We start from the raw sequence: 23,003 nt of genomic DNA, 5'->3' as shown, positions 1-23,003 counted from the left end.
TTGTGCTATTTGATTTAAAACAACCACTTAAGAACATCCATGTAACAAATATCAGTATACGCCGTGAATGTCAGATGCGAAGGAGAAACCACGTTGAGCATAAACGGGAGCGAGTTGGCGTGACAGCACCCGTGCAGGCCCGAGAGCAAAGTACTGCAATGTTTGCAGTACCTATCAAGCGGATGACAACGCAGCTCTCAGCCTACAGTGCTTAATGGACTTTTTATGGGCTCGTCTTGTGATCGCATGACCTGTGGCACTTCGGCCCCTCACTGGCTCTCTTTGGATCAGAAACATGCCGCCCGAAACGGCAGGAGAAAATGACTCATGGCTGACATCCGAAAAGTTTCTATAAAGTCAGACTAAAAAAATAAGTACTTAGTAATTAATAGGAATTATTTGTGTTGAGTGTTTTAAGATGACATTATGGTGTAACAAGGAAGCTCAAGACACGTCATCTTTATTTCTTTGCAAGATATGACGCTTTGTTAAAGTCACATTTGCCAATGGCCATTGAAAAGAGAGAGAAGAGTAACATAAAACGACTGCAAACGAGAAATACACGGTCTCATTCATGTAACTAAAATCCCCACCTAACACTTAAGTGCTACTACTCGGGGCAGCCTTTTGGAATCCTCCGCAAGTCGGAAAGTATGGCCTCCAACAGAGAAAGGAGTGTTGTATTGTTGAGTCTGACAACTTTCAAAAAGTCCTGATCGCCCCCCCCAAGACCCCCCACCCCCCGGACTCCAATATGGCAGCGGCCGTGTGCGCCCACGAAGGTAAGGCACGCACGGGACGGAGTGAAGGAGGTACATGTTACTGTCCCTCCTCCTCACGCAAGAATTGGAACACAGAGGAGAAATCTTTGCTGGCATAACCGCGGGCGGACATCATTCGGTAGATTTGATGAGCTAAGGAGCCAAGTGGAACCGGGGTCTTTGTGCTGGTGGCTGTGTTCTGGGCCAGACCGAGATCCTGAAAAAGACAGAACTTTCTGATGAACATTAAGTGGGAGTTGTATAAAAACCAACGCAGTTGTCAAGTGAAAATTATTTTGCGGAATCTTCATAATGGACTTGATTTGTAATTACTCTTGGGGAAAAGTTATTGAGGCATTCAAATAAATTCCAATGGGAAGTGATCTTAGCTCATTTTTCAGGTATTTAAATCACAAAAAAAATTTTTTTTTTCACAGCTGTGCAACGGCCAAATACAGTGGACCCCAAAAAAAAAAAAAATGTTGAATTTAAACATTTTTGGGTGACACATTTTCACGGAAGCATCAGTGTTGAATTTTGTTTCATGAGTCAAGGTTACCGTGACATGGCAGAAGTAAACAAACCTTTGCCATGAGCTGAGTGCCAAAGCCTCCCTGGTAGTTATTTGCAGAAGGAACTCCCTCCATCACTCCCGGCACAGGATTGTAGGTGTCACTGGACCAGCAACGGCCTGAACTCATATTTAGGATCTTTGCCAAGAGTTTTGGATCGAGACCAAGCCTGGATTGAGGGAACATTCATTCACCGGGGTGTCCATTCATTTAATTTCAGATGTCATTCAGATGCTTCTACCTGATTCCCAAATTCATTGTTTCGGCCGTTCCGATCATTCCGATAGCAAGGAGCATGTTGTTGCAGATTTTAGCAGCCTGCGTTTAATAATTGAGAAAACGATTTTTTGATAAACAAAAAGGTCACATAGGGAATAAAATCCCAAAAAGTGTCCTTACCTGTCCAGTTCCAACCTGACCACAGTAGACCACATTGGCGCCCATGCAGCTGAGCAACTCTTTGGCGGCAGTAAATTCTTCCTCGACTCCTCCCACCATAAAAGTCAGCTTTCCCGAATTGGCGGCGCCCACACCTGACGATGGAAATCACGCCGCTGTCACGGTTTGTTGCCAGTTTCAAATTGTTCTGAGAGGTTAATGGATGGATAAAACGTTGCAGGGGCAAATCACATTGATGTGCTCATAAAATTGCCATGTGTGTTCATATTTGTCTCAGTTACTCACTGAGAGATTTGGTCTCGGGGGAGCAGTATAACCAGAGAACAGATAGAAAAGATCTGCTACATGTCAGAGACCGTCAGTATTTCTTTATACGAAAGATTTCCAAATCTCTACTAGATACTGGAAGTTGGAAGCAACCATACTGATTAATTTAAGATGAACTTTTTGTGAAGAAATTAGTACAGACAGAAAAAGCCACCAATCCAGTCAAAGGAAAAAAAAAAAAAAAGCAGTAAATCAAATGTTGCTGGTTCATTGAGGTTAACGCAAGCCACACGAGTACCAGGAAATGATGGAATCAGTCATCGAGTTTACAGGACTCATATGGAAGGCGGCCAACATTTTCCGCGGGGTCTCTTTGCTCATACGTGCAATTTGGCACCGTGGAATTTGGTTGTTGGCGGTGGAAGCAGACAAGATTCCCACTGGAAAGCCATCGAGTGGGTTTGATTGTTGCCAACTCTAGTAGAAGTAACTAAAGAAGTAATAACTAGTTTTGAAATCAGAGATGAGTAGAAACTGTTCCATTTTTTAAAAATATGATAAATATTAGTGAAGACAATTTGTAATTTTAGTATTGTCTAAATATAATTACACAACTGGCCAGATTTTGGCCCACGGGCCAAGGTTTGACACCACTGATATATTGTATATAAAACTTACCTCCTGACACAGGTGCATCCATAAAAACAGCCCCCATCTTCTCAGCAGCCGCCGCCATGTCTTTGGAGACAGCAGGATCAATTGTACTGGAGTCAATGAGCAAGGAGCCCTTCTTCACTTTCCTGTTATTAACAAAGCTTGTTAAATTAGAATCTGGAAACGTGATGCAAATTACAAGGGAAGCTGAGAGCCATACTTGAGAATCCCATTGGCGCCAGTGTACACGTCAATAACATTTGGATTGGAGGGCAGCATGGTGATAATGCGGTCAGCCTTGTCCGCCACTTCGGCGGGATTATCAACAATCTGAAAAAACGTACAAAAGTCATAGCAGTTGAGGAGAACAAACAGGTGGCAGCAATTTAAGATGCATTTACAGCAAAAAAAAAAAGATTAATACAAATCTTAACTAGCCCACCTGGGCACCCAGCTCTTGAATTTCCTTGCAGGACTCTGGGAAGACATCTGTGGCAATGACTGGGTATCCGTTCTTCAGCAAATTCTTGGCCATTGGGTTTCCCATATTTCCAAGGCCAACAAAGCCCACCTGTGTCTTGGAGGCCATGGACCGCGTGGAAGCTATAATAGAAAGCTCAATTGCTTATTATCAGGGATGTGAACAAATATAAGTGTTGCTGTCTTTAGGTTTTGATCATCCATTTCAAGCTAAAAAAATAAATCTTGATTGTAGGCTGGCCTGGGCACTACCGCCGCCCCTCCCAGATCTATCTCTATAATTAAAATTTACAATTCTTTAGAATTAAAATGGAAAAATGGAACCACATGTGCACCTCTGGATGCACAATAGAAAGTCTTAATTATTATTTGACAAATGCCTGCTAGCTTTAAGCTAAAATAATGTCATTTTCATTGTCTTTGCATATTTGCCACACTGTGTGCCTTAACACAGTCAACAAGCAAAAAAAAAAAAAAAAAGAAATCAGAAAGTTAGAAATAACTTGTGTTAATGATTAGCTTGTCTCGATTACTTTTTTACTACAGTGCAGAATCATACAGAAATCGCAAGTTTAAAAAATATTTTCCGACCTAAATCGTCGGGTCTTCAGATAAACTCAGCCCTGACATTGACAGTAAGTAGAGTTCTTACGTAATATACATTAAATACAGACAAGAGTTAAGCAACAGCACATACCAGCCCTTTTCTTCCATAACTACTAACAAAGCCACCACGATGACATCTTTTCTTCATTAACTTAGAGAAACTGTCATTAGTTGGCAAACGAGATGAACCCGAGACAAGCAAAAACTCCTCAAATATGGAAATAAGAACACAAGACCCCTGAACTAGCTTAACAGTGTGTCAAAAGGTACTCTAACTTCTTCAAGTCTCTTGCAAAACTTTGCGGTTCTATGGAGGCAAAGTGTTAAAACGCCAACAGGTAAGAGAAGCAGCTATATAGCCTCAACTCGAAATCCTTACCAATCGTAACGTGAACATTCTTGCACCGCCTTCCGACAAGGTACCGACTCCCTCTCAGTATGGCCGCCATGCTTGTCGCCTTTTCGCAGCTTGCTGACGTAATAGTACGGTTTTCAATGACGGCTTCCTCAGCCAATCAATTAACGTGCCATACCCCGCACGCCCACAGGTTTCAGCCAATGGCCTGCGAGGGTGGGTCTGCGTGGATACGCTCTTGTGCGCGTGCGCGTCAAAATCGACGCCCATATTTTTGATAACGTTATTGTTTTAAGATGTGTTTCTTGTAGTAGCAGTAAATAAATAAAAAGGTTATATGTATCAAGAGTTTTACTAATTGTATCCATCGAAAATTTAATAGACTTTCAAAATTTCGAAATTGTATTCATTATACGCTCCCAAGGGTTCCAAAACAATATAAATGTAACCAAATCAATTAAATATATATATTTTAGTTTTTTTGCTGATATTCTATTTATATTAAAAAATATTTTTGCACTAAATATATTCGCGCATACCAAAGTGTTGACCGGAAATGATGTAGTATTGTTGTTGTTCCAGGAAGAGCATACGGGGAAGCACTGAACTGCGTCAACAGTCATTTTTTATGATCCATAACGATTTTGGTCGTTATACAGCATGGCAACCGGGTATGTCTAACGTTTGTTGAATAACGCTTCGCTCATCATGCGTTTTTCGTCAAAATTCACCGCGTTTGATTCGTGTTTTTCACCGTTTGAGACTCGGCGTTTGCTAACTGTTGACGTTAGCTAACTCTCCTCTCGTCGCTGTCGAGAAGCAATTGGAGTTAAACTCCGGATAATGTTATGGGGCTTGTCGAGAGACCTTTTGTTCTCCGTCATTTTACAATCGAGGCACAAACCTTTATTTTTTGGTAAATATGCGGCTAACAAAAACCAGCTAACCGCTGAGTTGTCTCTTTCATCGCTCTAGGCCACGCCTGCCAGTATTAGCGATCGGTCTTTCTGGAATGTTGAGTTTCGACATTTATTAATATCTCGCACACAACAAGGTTCAAGCGATGTCTGAGGTGAAAAAAGTGTGTTGTATTTTCTCAATTTTATTAACAATTATTTAAATCTAATTATACCAGTAGTCAATATCAGATTTTCAAATTGGGTTCGTGTAATGTTCTTAACTCAATAGTTTGAAGATGATCACTTTGTTTGAACACGTGTTTAGCATCAAGAAATGTTTGTAGTCTTTATTTCAGGGACGTTCATAGGTTTTTGTAAACACATTAAAGTGATTTTTTTAAAGTTTTTCGCTTGAATGTTGTATGGAACCCTTTTTGTTGTTATCTGGCTGCCTATGTATTCAAGTTGTAGTGTTACCTAGTTTAGATTTTTTTTAAGTGTGAAAATATACAACAATAATAGGTGTTTTAAAGAACTAAATGAATTATGTCATGTGTTTTATCTGTGCCTTTAATGGGCGGAGCCGCCGGAGTGACGTCAGAAGCTGAGCAGCCCATTTCAAATGTTCTCGCTTTATAATTGTGTGGTTGACTAAAGATGTATTTACAGATGTGGCTCTCATTATCCACAATCAAGGGCAGTACGATAACTTGATTGCAATTTTTTTCCATGTCACTCAACCGACGGAATACAAAGTCAAAACATTAGACTTGAATTTTAAGATGTCTTAAAAACAGGCATGATGGCAATTTTCTGTGGATTTTTTTTAGGGTTTGTCCTGGAGAAACTTTTAATTAATTGGATTAATTAACTCAATTCATGAATTATAATTATTAGTTGCTTATTGCTTTTTATGTTTAATCTCTTCCAGCCATTGTTGACTGATTGATGGTGCTTGGTGTGGACGGGCCTTCACTAAACAACAACATGGACACATCAAACTTTGCCCACGTCATCTTCCAGAATGTAGGCAAGAGCTACCTGCCTCATGCTGCACTGGAGTGTCACTATACCCTCACACAGTTCATCAAGCCGAACCCAAAGGACTGGGTTGGCATTTTCAAGGTGACTAACCGGGTTTGATATTTAAAAACAACCTTGTACAAAGAAATATCCTTGTTTAGTGAATACATAGTTGCCAAATAATTTTTGATTAAGCTAAGAAGACTAAGTGAAGAAACTACTGCTCAGCAAGTTGGAATGGTTTTAGAATTCCGACTGTCTTGTGTTGACAGATGAATGACTGCTACCAAGGTTCTTGCGTTAGCATGTTTGCAGACAACCTTGATGCAGTGTTAGATTAGATCTCAGTGCTTCCTCCCGAGCAAGAACATTAAAAAAAAAAAAAAATCTTCTGCACTGCTGTTCTGTCAGTGTTTGTCCAAATAGTACAAGTTTAAAACAGGTTTATTTATATGATGCACTTTGGATCGTTCAATTTTTAACTGTAATTATTAGTTTAACTTTTAAGGTGTTCCATGAAAATAGTTCACTTCAAATTGGCTTGAGTTTTTAAACCAAAATGTGTTTTTTTTTCTTTTTTAAATCTAAAAAATGCGGTGCGGTAAAATTGAAAGTTGACAAAATTATAAATAGCAAATTACAGAAACACGCTAGTAAACCACACAAAGACATTTTTTGTGTTTGCATTTTTTACATTGCTGCAATTAACATCTTTGTATTCCAGACTACTCTCTGTAAGGTAATCTCAAAGTGTAAATCACATTTCGAAAACTTCTATTCATTCCCTTGGGGCAGCACACGCCAAACTTTCTAAAGATTTACGACTTTGAGACATTTTTTTGGTGCTTTAGTCAGATCTGCAATCGCAGCCATACAGCATGACTGGAGCCGCTTCGGGGCGTACAGAGGTGCGGGTTTGGGGCGGCTTGTCAGGAGAAAGCAAACACTGCTTTGTAATTAACGCGTCTCAGCCGCCATGTGATTCATGAACACTTCCTGCACGTGTTCCTTCTGACTGGCACTTGGACAGCAGATGGGCGTCCTGCAGCAACCTGTTGGGCTTTTACTGTACATCTGTCCATCTCTTTGGAACACTTCATATTCTAAAGTGCAGTGGTCCGTTGTCCTCGCAAGTAACTAAATAACCAAAATATTAGAAAAGTGGTGTTAACTGGAATCCTAACACCGAATGTTGTGGACTGTGTGTGTGTCTCTTTCCATACACAATTGTAGACACGTCTGAGGCAAGTGAAAGAGTTGCTCTCAAGAGTTTTCAGCCAGTGGCACTAATGAGCGCACCGGTGGGGGGGGGCTGGCCTCCAGTAATGACATAAACTCACTATGTGCATGTTTTAATTGCTTCCTGTTCTTTACTGCTGGAGGCTGGAAGTGCAGCGGTTAACAACTGGGGGTTTCGTTGCAAACGAAGGAGAAGAAGGGGGGGGGTTGTATCTCTCTGGCTGGGATGAACAGTCGCGGTGTTGTAGCTCTAGGCTTTTATAAATATCTTAACATATTCTGTCTTTGCTCGTGATGAACATGATGCAGCACTTTTTTTGTTAGATTTGTTTTGGGCTCTTTTGTGAGAAGGTGCACATTAAAAAGTCAGACCCCTCCATTAACTCTGATTTTGTTTGACAGTTTTATGGCAGAGGATCAAATAAGATATGTATTTTCTGTACTTTGACACTCCCACCCCCCGTCATCAGTCGTCGGTTTACAACACATAAAACGGAATTTCATCGTTTTATTGGAGTTGTTGTTTATTTCCAAGTCACTTTTGCATAAAAGCGTGTCGGCGGTTTTGACGTTACCATTGTTATTATGTTACACTGTTTTGAAGAGAATCCTTGAAATGTCTCGCAGGTCGGCTGGAGCACAGCGAGGGACTATTACACATTCTTGTGGTCCCCCCTCCCTGAGAACCATGTGGACGGAACCTCAGTCAACAGAACGGTGGTCTTTCAGGGTAAGATCATATATGGAATATATTTTCAAGTTTAAAGTGAAGTTTTGTCTCAACCTGCTTCTGGCATTATTCAACAATAATTTTTCGCCTTTCTTTTGTTTTCTGTCCAGGATACTATGTGCCCAACGACGACGGCGAATTCTACCAGTTCTGTTACGTGACCTACAAAGGGGAGATTCGTGGAGCCAGCACGCCGTTCCTGTTTCGTGCCAGTAGCCCCTCTGAGGAGGAGCTGCTGACTGTGGAGGATGAATGCAACTCTGACATCTTGGTGGTCACCACCAAGACGGGTTTTCTTGAGGTAAAGTCTGCAAAGCGCACAAATACTACACTGTGTAGTTTTTCTTTAATAAGAACATCAACCTCGACAAGCTTTTCAAAATCCCCGTGTAAAATGAGACTTGGCTTTACTTTAAAAAAATTAGGACTGAAAAGCAGCTCGACAAGTTGAACAAGATCATTTTCTCTGTGCAGCAAAAGGTGGAGCAAGTCCAGCGAGTGAAAGATGAGCTGGTGAAAAAGGTGGCTCTGCTGCAGCAGGACATGGAGCAGCTGGAATTGGACAAGGAGAGCCTGCAGAAGGCTTGCGGACAGGAGGAGGAGAACTGCGTCCTGCTGAAAAGACAAAATCAAGTAAATTGGTGTTAGCAGGGAGAAATTACTTTTGCAAGTACAGGTAGCAAGCACACTTTGTGATGTTTTGATTTTTTTTTATTGGGCCCCAAACAGTCTCTTAGCGCCCCCTAGTGAAAGACATGCAGACCTATTCACACGGATGCCACTGATGGCATAAATCAAGTTTTGACAGATAATGTACATGGCTGTATTATCAACTCGTAATCCAACATCTTTACAACTCAACCGTTAAGTCTTGAAAGTAACGCCAGTTTGAATTCATTTCTGCCATAAATCTGCTCCTTTGAAAACGACTTTCACAAGAGAGCAGCGGCTTATTTTGTGGCTGTTAATTTTATGGCTATAGTTTTATGTTTTTTTTTTTTTTTTAAATGTGGTGTAAATATGATTGTAAAACGATGATCTTAAATAGTAAAACAAATCGTTTGCTGTTTATCGTTATAAGTTGAATGAGGATGTTTATCTGGACATGCAAGTTACCAACTTTGACCGTTTTGTTTTTTGTGCGAATTACTGACCTTGAATTTTAAGACTTTTTATATGGCAATAGATGATTTGAGTTATTGAACACACTACACAAAAGGTTGAATGTTTGGAAGAAAGGAAATGAAAATCATCAGATATTTTGATATATATATATTCAGATATATAAAAAAATTAATTGCATTTTAAGAGTCACTGCATTGATCGCTATTGTATTTCCTGCTTTCCAGGAACTGCAGAGTTCTTCCAAGGTCTTACAAGAAGAGAAAGTGGAAATGAAGAGGCGGCTGGAAGAGGCCACGTCCAGGGTCTTGCAGCTGGAGGAAGATCTTATTGGAGTCACCCAGAGAGGCCTACAAAAGGAAACCGAGCTGGACTTGTAAATAAATGAAGTTCTACATGTTAAGCGTCAAAACGTTATCTGACTCCGATATGCTAACTGTTGTTTTGTAGCCTGAAGGACAGAATGAAGAAACTCACAACAGAGAAGGAAACCCTCGAGTCCCAACTCAACAACGAGAAAGATGAGAAGGAGCTCTACAAGGTAAATGCGCTTGTAGTTTTATGGCTTCTCTTCCATTATTTCTGCCAGGGGGAAAAACAAGGTCTCATTGGGTTAATGCTACTTTCAAGATGAAAAGCAGCATCGGAATGGCAAGCTCCCAGGATGTGGCAACTCGGCGCTCTCCTGTCACATCATCATTTTCTCAATTTGGTTGCCAGCGGTTTACTTGACAACTATGTTCAGTAACAGCTTTATGTCACATAAAAGTTACAATTGTTCTTATATTATTAGATTGCCTCAAAAGGGAGGCCTGTTTTGAACTTTTTTTTTTAATTACTGTGATTATTTTGCTCACTTTTTTTTTTTCCCCCCACTCCAAACATCATCCAAAGCGAGCTTGCCATATTGAGCCGTCTGCTTCTTTGTTGTGGTGGGCACTGCAAAGGAAATGGGATTGCCACAAACTACACAGTCACGACGGAAATGGTCCAAAAAAAAAAAATCCCACATCTTATTTAGCTTGCACGATAACTGTGTGGCAGCTGGGCACTACCCAATCTTTTTTTTTTTTCCTCTCCGTTTGTCACGGTGAATTAGATAAGGATTGTAATCTACACAAAATATTTGTAAAAATGGAAATGCTCTTTTTACGTTTGCATCAGATCCACCTGAAAAACCGAGAGCTGGAGAACACTAAACTGAGCGCCGAGCTGCAGATGATGAAATCGGTGGACGTTAACAAAGACAACACCATTGCTCAGTTTAAAGAGGAGGTGGGACGCTTGCAGATGTGCCTTACTGAGAAAGAGAAACAGTACAAAGAGGTCTTGGCCCAAGTGTCCCCCTTGGTAGGCGCCGTTAATCCATCGGTCATATTCAGTGTCGTGAAATTCACACCCCTCGTATCCTAAAACCATTTTATACGCGACAGGGAGATTTAAAGGCTCTGAAGGAGCAGCTGCGTCAGAAAGAGGAGCAGCTCCAGGCCAACCAGCAGCAGTCCACCTTGCTGGCGGCCGAGTTGAGGGACGCGTCGAGCAGCCGCGACAGAACCATGTCCGAGCTCTACCACATGAAGTTGGAGGCCGATGCTCTGCGACAGGCCAAAGCCGAGGCGCAGGCTCAGTGTGGTCGCCTGGAGAGCCTGGTGGAGAAGATGAAAGAAGAAGCCAAGCAGGAGACGGTGAGTCACAAAGTCTACTTGCCAATTTATTAGGCACTTGTTAAATGATCGTTGACAGTGATTAAAACAAACATGTCGTGTTCAGCAGGTCAAAGCGGATGACTCCACAGACCCGGCTCTGGTAGGAGAGCTGCAGAGAGAAGTGGAGGACCTGAAGCTGCGTCTGCACATGGCCGCTGAGCACTATAAGGAGAAATACAAGGAATGCACTCGGCTGCAAAAACAAGTGATCAAACTGTCTGAGCAGCAAGGGGTAAGTCTCACTCTTTCTTTTTTTTTCCCCAGAGAGTTTATTTTTGGTAATAGAAATGAGATTTTTTTTTTTCTTGTGTGGAGGAGGTGAAGAGAAACTCAACACAAGATCTAACAACCGTACCTGCATCAGTGAGTCCAGACACGTCTCTTCCAGGTAAGCATGTCACTTGTAAACAAGTATTTGAATATTTTGACAATTGCTCCTGTTTTTTTTTTTTTTTTTCCTAACTGCTCTCTCTTGCTTAACTGTCTGATTAGCCTTCATGGTCCTGCCTGGGAGTCCTGGTTCTGCAGATCCCATGCTGGAGGCCCTCAACCAGGAGAAGTTTAAAGGCATCAGCAGAGAGGCGTACGACATGCATTCCAAATACAGGAAATACAAGCAGATGTTGATGGTAAAAAAAAAAAAAAAAATTGTCAATGCTCCCTCTGCAACAACATTGTTTTGAGCTCTCACTGATCTGTCAGGAGGAAAAGGAGCGTAGCGGCATGATGCATGATGAGCTAGCCAAGATGGCAGTGAAAGTGAAGGAGCACCAGAAGATCAGTGAGAAGCTCAAGCTGCAGCTTGCGTCAGAGGAAGACCGTTGCATGGTGGGTGCATCCTCCAAACCGGATCTTCGCTACTGTCGGTTAATTAGCACTGTTTCTAGCGAATGAAATCTATTTGTCTCGGAAGAATGCAAAAAGAGTACCGATTACATTAAATCGAAATAAATGTGAGTGGAAACCTTTCGGAAAATATAAATATCAAAAGAGAAAAAACAACAGGTGGTAGAAAGTCACTTCCTGGAAGTTTTCGCAACAGTGGCAAATGGGAGCAGACGCTTGAATGCCAACGAAAACATGAACAGACCTCGCGGAAGTGGCCTCAGCCATCCCGACCGACATCCGCGTCCTCTGTACGGCTAATCTAAGCTCAAAGGAGCTCAACATTTGATTACACGCGGTCCCTTGAGCACAATCCTTGTGACGTTGTTTACGAGAAAGCCCGTCTGCTAGACAACACTTTACGGCTGTTTACGTCCACCGCTGGAGACAAGGGAAGCTTGGCTCGGAAAGGGTCCTCTCCAGTTGCCGTCCTAATGCTTCGCTTGGCTCGGTCGCTCGGAACGGCAGGCGGATATTTGCCCTCGTGTCTGTGAGGAACTCAAACATGTTGTTTGGCTCCCAGCGGCACAGCACATAAATCAGCGCTCGCCGGAGCCGAATCTTTTTGTAACTCGGTGCGTGAGAGGCGAAGGACAAGCGAAAAAAAAAAAAAAAGTGCTCATTCCTTCGTTGTTTATCCTTTGTTTACTCCAGAGCCAGGTAGCCGAGAAGGGCCGGGAGCTGAACAAACTCAAGGAGAAACTGGAGGTGCTTTTGTAAACGCTTTCCTTTTCTCTTTTATAGACTCCTTCCACCCTTAAAAAGCCCTCCCGAAAAAACAGCGGCCATTTTCCCCCCCCCTCAATCTGCTCTTGAGCGTGAAATGTCTCTTTATTGTAAAAGTGAATGTGTTCTCATTTTCCCTGCCATTAGTTTGGAGCACAGTGAAACCCTTAAATGCCCTGAAATAATGTTGGGTGGCGCTTTAGAAAACCTGAATGACCCAATTAGAGGTTTGGACTGTAAATTCAATAGGCGTCTGCAACTAACATCAATCACACAAAATGGTCTCGGTACTTTATTTTTATTTTTTTTGGTAAATGCTAGTGAAACCTCATTTGTGTGCGCACCCACCTGAGGAAGGAGGAACTTAAAACATGAGTGTCCCCAAATGTTACGTAATTTGAAATAAGATTTTTAATTTAGCTGTTCTCTCCTAAAATTGGTGGATTCAAATGTATTTCTTGTTTCAATTGCACTCATTAAGTAATTGCTTGATTGAATTACTCTGCCACCTTGTTGTCATGGCAATGAAATCCTTACCGACATCGGACACCATTAAGTGGGATGCGGTGAGTCGTGGTTTATTTCCGAGACTGAATAGACTAATTTCAGGGAGGCCTCAAATCGAGGGTGGAAAGTGTGCTGAGCTATTCTGCTCAAAGCACATTACACAATGTAGTCTTGTATTATTTTATTTTTGAGTCTATCTTATGAGACAATGGAATAATTGGTACATCTTGCTAATGAATACATGTCATATTTATTCCAACCCTGTCTTTTGTCTCTCCAGGAGCTCCAAAAGAGTTGCAAGAAGCCAGAGCAGGGGCCCAGCGGGAAAGCCGGCGTGGAGAATATTCAGTCCAGCGTGCCTTTATTCCTGCAGTACCCGGTGCCGTACGGCCAGGATTCCCCCAACCCTCTGTTGGTCTCTCAGAGTCCCAGCAAGCTGCAATTTGGGAACCCATACTCATCAATCTCTGACTCAAAAGGTCGGTTTGTGCCGTCTTCAGAAAGCAGAACCTCGAAGGTCCTATGATTTGGAAATCTCAAATCCCTCCTCACTCACTTTATCTGGCATCCGCAGATGACGACGATGACGAGCTGTCAGATGAGCAGCTGCTTTGCCTCCCCCCCGTGGGTCCGCCCTCCTGGGACAGCAACGTGGTGTGCATCCAACCCACCCGCCACCAGGCCCGACCCGACGGCCGCGAGGAGCCCGAGGGGGTGCCAAGCAACACCAACAACAATGACGTAAATTTTTTGGGCTAATTTTGCAAGACTTAGCTTTTTCTTTGACAACAAGGTGACCAGTGCATTTGACCTCTCAGGTTAATATCAACAACAGGCCCGCCGCTACAGAAGCCCCCAACCCGTTTGTGAACGACGGACAAACTCCTTTTTGCTTTGATCCCAGGTAACACACCTTCTCATAAACCCCGTGCCAGTTTTCCACGGGCGTCCTTTCCAAGCGCCGCACATTGCAACATGTGCAACGCGTTTGTTCTGCCACACCGACTTTCCACGCTCCCCACCGCTTTGCGTGCGGCGGCAGCAGCCCACCCACGTCGCATCAAACACGCGCTTTACAACCTTCTTTCCCAACTTTGTCCAGACTAACCAGCGATGGGGAAAAGTACTCTCAATCAGTACTTGAGTTTTAAGTATCTGATCTGAAGTACAGGGTGTGATTACTTTTGCAACTTCTTCCGCTGACAAACAACTTCTCTCCTCTGCGTGCATAGCATGGACATGAAGCGATGCCCGCTGTGTGAGGTCATCTTCCCGCCCAACTACGACCAGTCCAAGTTCGAGGAGCACGTAGAGAGCCACTGGAAGATCTGCCCCATGTGCAGCGAGCAGTTCCCGCTGGACTGCGACCAGAAGGTTTTTGAGAATCACGTGCTCACTCACTTCGACGGGCACATGCTCTTGGATTAGTCGCCGACACTCACGTTTGGTGCATGACGACAGTGGCGTGAATCCACCCCCCGTATCGCTTTCTTTCATAGACAGGCGCTTGTCAGTAAAAAAGAATACGGATTTTAGCGTCCTTATGGCTTTTTTTGGGGTGACGTTTTTAATTCACATTTCTAATTTACAGTTAATCCTGAAAACCAAATGTTTAACCTTACACTGTTGAAGCTGAGATGGAGGAGGGGTACCAATAGCTGGGGGCTTTGCAACCACACATAATCATAAAATCATGTGTAATATCTGAAATATATATATATATATATATATATATATATATATATATATATATATATATATATATTCATATTCCATGACTGTGCACAGACATTATACAGAATTTTGTCAGATTTATTTTATTTAGAATAAGTACATCTATATTGTGACAGCCTTGATACTGTGTGTAACACTCTGGGTTTTCTTTTCTATCTGCTTTGAATATTTAGTTGAGTCATTGCATGTGGGTGAGTTTCTGTTTTACTGCAATTATTTTTCTCCATATACTTGTTTTATCTGTCAATGGAACGAATAAAGATCATATGAAACGTCAGAACAATTTTTATTCCAAATACGAAGCATCTTTTTCGAGGAAATACGGTACATTGACAATATTCTATTTTTTGCGTATTTACCTCGTAACACAGATACGTATGAAAATATAATTTAATGCACTTTACTTTTAATACATTCACTGTACACTGTTGTCGAGATTTCTGGCAGTGACACAATTTGCCAATGGACTGCAGTTCCATCCCTAAACATGTTTATACAGTGGAAACTTACATTTAATCTCAAACTATGCTGGAGCAATATGAAAATGAGTACAAAAACAAGTCAAGGCCCCCTTTAAAGCAGGGGTGGGGAACCGAGGTATCATTGACCGTATACAACCTCTGTAAAAGCCACCCTGGTGATTTTACCAATTTTTTTTGTCCTGAAAATGTAGTTTGGCCCATGAAGGACTGTATACGATCAGATAAGAGCTTTCCCACCCCTGCTGTCTAACATGGCTTCACTGTTGTTACGGAATGGTTCACAATTCAAGGCAAGGACGAATGTCACAAGACGGAAAACACTTTTTGCAAATGCCTGCCACATATACTGTATATATTTACAAGGAACGTGAAATTGGCAAAAATGCTCATTTGTTGGCAACTTGTTCGAGAAAAATCAAAGTGCTTTAAAAACTGCATAGGGAAAAGTGAAGCTAAACGATAGCTTTGAGAGCTTAAACACTGATCAAAAACACGTGTTGCTGAAATGCTTGCAAATATCACCTGAGTTCACCCTCGGGTGTCGTGTTGGCGATTAAAAAAAGATTAAAATAAAAAACTGAAATGTCAGCTGATATATACACACTGGCCATGACTTCCCCCTTCCCCAAAAAGTATTTGAGTTACTAGTTGTAAAGTAGAAGTCAGGCCATTCTGCAGCATTGCAAAAATAAAGTGAAAATGTTTAAAAAATATATATTTAAAAAAACTCATGTCCAGAGAATAAATGCAGAAAATTGTGTACAAATCAAGTCCAACCATTTACGCAATGCACCCAAGGACAATCTAGTTAAGTATTGATGAATGCCTTGTAAAACCTGAGCAGTTTTCGAAAGGCAGCCCTTGATAGTGCAGGTGTACCTAATATTGTGGCCGGTGTGTTTTTCGGAGTCCCGGTTTGGCACAAAGTTTAAAAAGAAAACCCAATTTGTGTTGTTAAAAGCATTACTAACAAGCACCGTAGAGGTCCAAAGTTAAAAAAAAAAAAAAAAAAAGCTTCAATGTGCAAATTACAGAACGGTGACCTACTTTTAAGCTTGAACAGTCATAATAAAATTTTAAAGCATGCAAAATATTTAAAAAAAAAACATCTAGTGTTTTGAGCAAAATAAAAGATGAGATTGAAGAAATCTGCTGTGCCGGTGGATTCCGTCCACTTGGGGCGCTACTGCTGCATCTTACGATGGAGGATGTCGACGGACACGGGCGGGTGGAAGTTGATGGTGTGGTGCCGGAGACCCTGAGATGTTTTGTAGCTCTTGCCGCAGCGGCACTTGAAGGGCTTGCGCACTCGGATCTGCGTTCGATGGCCGTTCTTGGCGTGATACTTGATCCCGTTGACGTTCTGTGAGGAGGAAAAGTTTGTCATATTCTTTGTATAATTAGGACGAGTGAATTTATTCACGTAACATTTCAAATATATTCTTGTCATTTGTACGAGAACTTTTGGGGGCCTCCATCTAACCTTGTATCTCTTTTTACAGCCCGGGATGGGGCAGGCGAAGGGTTTCTCATCGCCGCCGTTCATGCACATGGAGCTGAGGATGGATTGGGAGCTGATGGCGCTCTCGGTGGTCCACGACTCGTCGCTGTCGGATTCCTCGAAGTCCACATCCTCATCGTCGCACTCGCTGCCTGTGTGTGCGTGAGAAGACGAAGAGATTAAGGTCAGTGAGTCCGGCGTGTATTAAATGTGCGGAGGGCGGTTACCCGTTGGCGTGCTGCTGCGAAAAGACGAGGAGGGGGTGATGGGCGGGGTGACGGGAGGGGTGAGGTTGCCGCTGGGGTGGCGAGGCGGGACGGCGACGCTGTTGCGACACAGGCTTCCCGTTAGAGACAACGATAATTTGGGCTGCATCTTCTTCTTCAGCGCTTCGTGCTCTCGCCTCGCTGCTTCGGTCATGAACCTGCGGGAAAAAGAAGACATTGTAAAGTCAATTCTAAAATTTCTTCCTAATTTATTCGACATATTTGAAGATACAGAAGTTATTCATTCATTTTTTTACCTGTTTAGGTTTCCTGAATTATTTTGGGGGGTGTAGCTAAAACCAAAGTCCAATTGGCCATTAAACACGAATCAGAATTTTCAGATTCGAGTCCAAACAGGTCATATCGTCGCATAAATTTTCACGGAGGACTGTTTAGGAGGTGACACACAGTATGTGTGATGTATTATAGTGTTGCAAAATTAATCAGGCTGAGCGGTGAGCTTGGATACGAGGCAGGAAAAAAAAATCCTATAAAAAGACAAACGCAGAGTTTATAGACAGTTGGTTTAAATGCATCATAAAAATGTTCAAGCAAATAAGTGGAATTATCAAATCACGTGATAACCACATAAACATGCTTTTGCGCAAGCTAGGAGGCGTCGGCAGACGTTTGCGCGACTCGGTCACCATATCAAAGTTGATTCGGTGTTGTAAAAACAAAGCGGCTACCAAGTCCTCATTCAACTCCTCTAAACGGTCCCGCAGATGACGTCTGAAATGGTTGTTGGGTCCTCAAAGGAGCTTTCATAGGGCTCAGCGCTAACACGCAGTGACGTACATCCAGCATCTGTGGAAATACTGAAGTGGTCGGCCCATCTTTTTGGGCTTGTAGCATTTGTTTACCTGTTGATGTAACTGAGGGCGACATAGGTGGGCTGCTGCTGTTCCTGCTTCTCCAGAAGGCGGGGGTCCGTGTCTGATGGAGACAAAAAAAGTTTGGATAGGTTGGCCTTGAGTAGAATAATACACGGATGAATATTAATTTCAGACATTTGTATTTTTTGAGGGAGGAAAAGTCAATTTAGGGGAAAAAAAAATCTAAAAACATCCAAAAGTCTGACCTAGCACGTATTTCAGGGGAGGCAGTGCCCCCGTGGCCCCCCCTTCTAGCTCCACCAGTGCAAGGAAGAGAAGTTTAATGTGTGTATGTTTAAAGCATATGGAAGATGCTTGAATTATTTTTATTTTGCTAAAAGACAGGCTTCCTAACTTAAACTTCAGGACTGTATTTAGTGAAAAAAGCTGCTTAGCACACTCAGGCAAACACAGCACATTGCTCATTCATGAGCACTCAACACACACTGAGCTAGGAGCCAGACATCCATCTTGTTTAGCGGTGCTAAATGTACAACAATAGCCAATCTCCACACCCTGAGGTGAAGCAGGCCCGACTTCAAACGTTCCTCACGGCGGCGGCCATGTGGGAGAAGAGAGATGGCCCATAAAATGTAGCTAGCTGTGGAGCTCCGCCTCCTCTGACTGAGCTGTGAAAGACTGCTACCCCCATGTGGCTGCTTTCCATCCATCAGCTCGTTTACTCACGGCAGTTTACGCCGCAGGCTGTTTGGACCGTGACTTTGTGTGTGATGCCAAATGCAGTAAAGACTAATGCATCTGTCAGACGACGGTGTTCATACACATCAGATGACATGAGAAAACTCTTTAGTGAGGGCATTTTTTTCCCCACTGGATTCATTTTCAGACCAAAAAAAGAAATATTTGAATAATTATATTCTATTAGATAGTCTAATTTTGTGTGACCAGTGACTGAAATCGGAAGCCTTCGCGACAATTCGATACTTTAAATGAATGCTGGTATCGGCCCGAGACGATACCTAGTATCGGAACTCGTTCCATCCCTAATTTCGATGAATCTGTTCACCATTTTGGATTTTATTTTGTTTATAAATAAAACGAGGAACAATATTAGAATTTGTTTTGCACAATTTTAAAGAAAAATACTATTTTGCAAAAATACTACGTACTTAAATTGATATATAGAATTAAGTCCGTTGAGTAAATTCCAGTGAGTAAATTCAGAATTTGTGATACAGCTCTTGTATTAGATCTCATTATGGTCTGCAGGTGTACCAAAATGAAAGGTCCAGTGTCCATGCCAGCGTTGTTTTCCATATAATCATCCATTCCAAAGACAGAGTAATCGCCCAAAGTCTGGCTTGCTCGGCTGACATCACATAAGTTTTATGACAGCCCGGCAGGTAGAGTTCTGAGAAAAACTCAACGTCTGCCACTCTCAAGGACACTCCATAACGTAAGCATGTGCTTCATTAGCGTTGGATGCGGTAAGCGGGACAGCCACACTTCTCCGCCCTCCGTGGAAAGATGCTGACAAACGGCAAATGCCAGAGGCGGCTCACAAAGTCATGTTGTGAGCCTTGCATGTTGGCATGTGGGAAGCCCAGCAGAAGTTCACTAATGAGCCTCCGTGAGTGCAATGGCAGCTCACTCAAACGGCAGCGCATCAATCTGTTCCCACACGCTGTAAATCAAACACACCTCACGCGGGGGACGACGGAGATGGATGGTCTCCGGGGGGCAATTCCCTGCAGTCTCTGCTATTCTTTTGGGGCCCACCAGCAGTCAGGCTGGGAGCACCAGGAGGAAGGCGCCTTGAGTAGAGATGGGGACCCCTTTAAATAAACTACACTGGTGGTCCACCTTGGTGGGCCAAAATTAGCAGGTGGAAAAATGTCAGCATATCTCATTAAGTTGAGTGATGCAACTAGCGTGAATGTACTCAGGAGGAAAAATTAGATAACAGATATTGCTCACGTAAATCCATTCAAATGCCCATATTCATTTTTTTGTCGTGAGTAACATGCGCTCATTAGAGTCCCGACGGCAGCGGCCAACAGGAACCCAAATACCGATCAACAAACTTTCCTAAGGCAACGCAGGAAGTGACGCCTGCTGCCGGCTAACAACGCCCTCTATGACCCCCACCCAACACCGTCTCACACCTCTCATTTCCACCATCGTCTGGCTCTCCCCGTTCACCCTCAAGGCCAGATGCAGCGTGGGGTCGGGCTGAGCCTTACGGTGACATGTTTACGGCGGCTGTGATCAGCGGGGGACACACGCGGGAGTGCTGGCACAGTCGATTCATTATGATGTGGCCTCAAGAAGGAAATGAAACGGAGTTGCTGAGTCCCATGTGTAAGCTGTCGCGCGGCTTACTCAACACAGAAGCAATCTGTCAGAAAAAAGATTTTTTTTAGTATGAGGGTTAAGACAGACACACGTCTGTCATTGTTAGCCCCATTTAGATTATTTAAAATTATTTTATTATTTATGCACAGCTCTATTCAAATTCTTTTTTTCAAAAGAAAGTTGAGTGGATAAATAAAGTTAAAAAAAAAAAGTTCTAATTGTAATCAGCATTATGCTTTGAGTATGGGCTTCAGTGCTGCTGTTTTGGTTAGCAACATTATTATTATTTTTTTTTAAATAATCCAAACACAAATTTGTACTGCCCTTTGCTGCATTAGTCACCGTTATTGATAACTGATTTGTTATCAATACGAGCTATGTTTTGACAGGCACTGGGGAGGACAGCCTCTCGTCTGACAGTCACCACTAAGGAACATGAGTGTCAGGGGACGAGGAAATCTAATTAGGCCAACCAGGTGCACAGATCAGGGAACTAGTTAGTGCTTTTTCGAATTTATTACTTCCGCACAGATTTGAGGTGTGTGGAGGAGGAGGAGGGGGCAGTGAACAAAATCTTTCTAAATGAGCCTCCAGTGAGGATTGGCAACAAGCAGGCTGATTGTTAAGCTCGCTTTGGACACTGCGGGCCATCATGACGCCAGGCCCCGGCAGTGCACACACATACAAACACACACAGACACACACACAGGTCTTATAACACTCACTGTGTGCTTGGTGTCAACTACGGGCTGGTTTCTTAGCAACAAAGCAAACATTTCAGTGTGGTTTTCCCTGCGACACATAAGCACCAGACCACTATGGACATCTTTCAAGCTTAATTTAGGCTCCATGGAAAAATCTTTGCTGTTCTTCTGGTCCTTGTTAGTATCTGCTGGGTGAATATGTTCACAAAGTCGGAATCCATTAGTGACATATGATGTGCCCTTTTTTTTTTTGCAGATGTTACAGTTTTCCACTCTCGCCATATTGTAACCGTACAATTGATTTAATCATGTGAAGTACTATGAAGGAGTCATGAAATATATTTTTAAATTTGCAAGGAGAAAAAAAATCAGTAGATGGAAGAATGTTTTAATATTTCAAAATAATGTTAGACACCAGGTATAGGTCAGATAACAGTATGTGTCGCCCTCTTGTGGCCGTTTTAGGATGGGACACTAAAGGCAAATGTCTGACGTGGCCAATTTGAAGGAAACGGCTATATAGATCTGTTTAAAATTGTTACTTTGAGACTTTTTCTGAGATTTAAACACAACTATAAAATAACAATTGAATTGAACTTCATGGTGGTGACATTTCCTTTCCAGTGAGTTCACAATAGTCTTTTTGTAGACTCCCACGCTGACTCAGTTCACTACATGGACAAAAGTATTGGAATAGCAACGCCACCACCTACAGGGCTTGAACACAATGTGGTCCTTTTTTTTTTTTTTTTTTTGCACCAAGCACAGCTGGATAGCGCCATCTATTGTCTGCCAGCCTCACCAGGCAGCCTGTTGCTCTGGAAGGGGGAATGTTGTTGCTTATTTTCCAGGCGCCTAATTATAAAGGAGAATGTGCTTCATGCAGCAGGCCACCAGATGAAGAGGAAGAGCGGCCAAATCAGGCACTCTGTCTATAATTATGCTTCACAGGCACTTGGCACAGTTTGTAAGATTTCGCACTTCTTCGAGTGGGCACACAATGAGGGTGGGGTGAGTGATTAAAGGGAGCACAAAGTTTTTCCATACCGAGTACACTAATTGCCTCATTATTTCCAAAGAAGTCATTTTGGGGGATATGCAACTAACACCTTCGACACACAATAAGCAGGGAGAGGATATTAAAGCCATTCAAGCAACAAACAAGAACAACAGAGGCAGCTGGCCCTTGTCAGCTTCAATAATGAGACTGAAATATTAGATTGAAGGAACAGATGCAGGAAGCGACCATGTTAAAAAGTGAGCATGGGAATTTAGTCTTTACTGAGGTCCTAGGATTTGATATTTGTATCAGACTTGCGTAGGCAGCAACAAGTTTGCCAGGTTTGATATTTCCCTGATATTGAGAAACTACACACAGGGTGCAAACATGCAAACTCCTGCCAGGAAGGCCAGAACATAGATTCGAAGCCAGAACTTCAGAAGTGTATGGCGAGCCATTATATCAACATGCTTCAACATAATAGACATTATATAAATAAAACTGAATGGAATTAAACATATTTTAATTTATTTCATTCTTGATGCATGGGTGGGGAGGCATTTAAAAAAAATCTCTGAATGCGTCATCTTTAAAAAAACAACTCAAATGATCTGTAAAAGCATTTCCGTATCTCACGCAAAAAAAAAAAAAACTTGATTGAAATAAAAAAAAAGTTTTAAAGTTGCTTGACGTTGACGTCATCCGCTAGTTTGACGCGCGCGGGACCTCACGTCGCAATAAATGTGGCACGAGCGAGAAGTCAAACGCCAACAACTTCCTGATGGAGCAGCAATTAAAAAAAATTTAAAAAAAGTCGTCGACATGTCGCGACAAGTTCTCAGGCGGACAAACTACGTTTATATCACGGTGTGATGGACCGGAAGTACAGTAATACCAGACGAAGAGCGACTCCCACCACACCTAGCAACAAGGTTGTCAAGGAGCAGGAAGCCACCGGCTAGCGCCTTAGCCTAGCCGCTAATGCTAACCGCGTTACAGGGCCGTCGCGCTCTTACCGATGTGGGTATCCTCGATATGCAAGATGAGCTCGGCCAGGGAGTCGAAGTGGAGTCCGCAGCTGCCAAACCTGCAAGCGTTGGAGAAGAAAGAAGCAGCGGCGATGCCTGTCATGGTCGCTGCTGCATTGGAACCGAGCTCGGCAGCTGGCTGACGGCCGCAGCACAGCGGTGAGAA

The 23,003-nt window shown here is 42.7% G+C and overlaps 3 protein-coding genes across 6 annotated transcripts; 1 reads left to right on the top strand and 2 right to left on the bottom strand.

The window, feature by feature from the left end:
* Window positions 1-434: 434 nt before the first annotated feature.
* hibadhb (3-hydroxyisobutyrate dehydrogenase b) lies at window positions 435-4,245 on the bottom strand. The gene is made up of 8 exons (XM_037274548.1): window positions 4,119-4,245; window positions 3,096-3,256; window positions 2,874-2,983; window positions 2,678-2,799; window positions 1,733-1,866; window positions 1,575-1,651; window positions 1,346-1,502; window positions 435-978 (listed from the first exon to the last, which is right to left on the bottom strand). Exons 1-8 carry the CDS (start codon window positions 4,186-4,188, stop codon window positions 820-822), a joined length of 990 nt encoding a protein of 329 aa, XP_037130443.1. The 5' UTR covers window positions 4,189-4,245; the 3' UTR covers window positions 435-819.
* A 395-nt stretch (window positions 4,246-4,640) lies between these two features.
* Window positions 4,641-14,641, top strand: tax1bp1b (Tax1 (human T-cell leukemia virus type I) binding protein 1b). 4 transcript variants are annotated; one of them, XM_037274271.1, is made up of 18 exons: window positions 4,641-4,765; window positions 5,925-6,118; window positions 7,883-7,985; window positions 8,096-8,286; window positions 8,460-8,618; window positions 9,335-9,483; window positions 9,558-9,648; window positions 10,272-10,457; window positions 10,541-10,792; window positions 10,881-11,045; window positions 11,129-11,201; window positions 11,306-11,442; window positions 11,516-11,641; window positions 12,353-12,406; window positions 13,212-13,410; window positions 13,506-13,672; window positions 13,750-13,835; window positions 14,164-14,641. In XM_037274271.1, the coding sequence occupies exons 2-18, from the start codon at window positions 5,942-5,944 to the stop codon at window positions 14,357-14,359; spliced, it is 2,511 nt and encodes an 836-aa protein (XP_037130166.1). In that variant the 5' UTR covers window positions 4,641-4,765; window positions 5,925-5,941; the 3' UTR covers window positions 14,360-14,641. The 4 variants fall into 4 exon arrangements, with proteins under 4 accessions (XP_037130166.1, XP_037130165.1, XP_037130168.1 ...); XM_037274270.1 differs by having other exon boundaries at window positions 10,878-11,045; XM_037274273.1 differs by lacking the exon at window positions 11,516-11,641 and having other exon boundaries at window positions 10,878-11,045.
* Window positions 14,642-14,934: 293 nt separating this feature from the next.
* On the bottom strand, window positions 14,935-22,959 carry jazf1b (JAZF zinc finger 1b). Its single transcript, XM_037274600.1, has 5 exons — window positions 22,826-22,959; window positions 17,778-17,850; window positions 16,876-17,072; window positions 16,631-16,800; window positions 14,935-16,510 (listed from the first exon to the last, which is right to left on the bottom strand). Exons 1-5 carry the CDS (start codon window positions 22,938-22,940, stop codon window positions 16,331-16,333), a joined length of 735 nt encoding a protein of 244 aa, XP_037130495.1. The 5' UTR covers window positions 22,941-22,959; the 3' UTR covers window positions 14,935-16,330.
* Between the last annotated feature and the right edge of the window lie 44 nt (window positions 22,960-23,003).

The sequence above is a fragment of the Syngnathus acus genome, chromosome 16, assembly GCF_901709675.1.
Source record: "Syngnathus acus chromosome 16, fSynAcu1.2, whole genome shotgun sequence".
Taxonomy (NCBI): Eukaryota; Metazoa; Chordata; class Actinopteri; order Syngnathiformes; family Syngnathidae; genus Syngnathus; species Syngnathus acus.
This window is presented reverse-complemented; position numbering and strand designations above follow the sequence as displayed.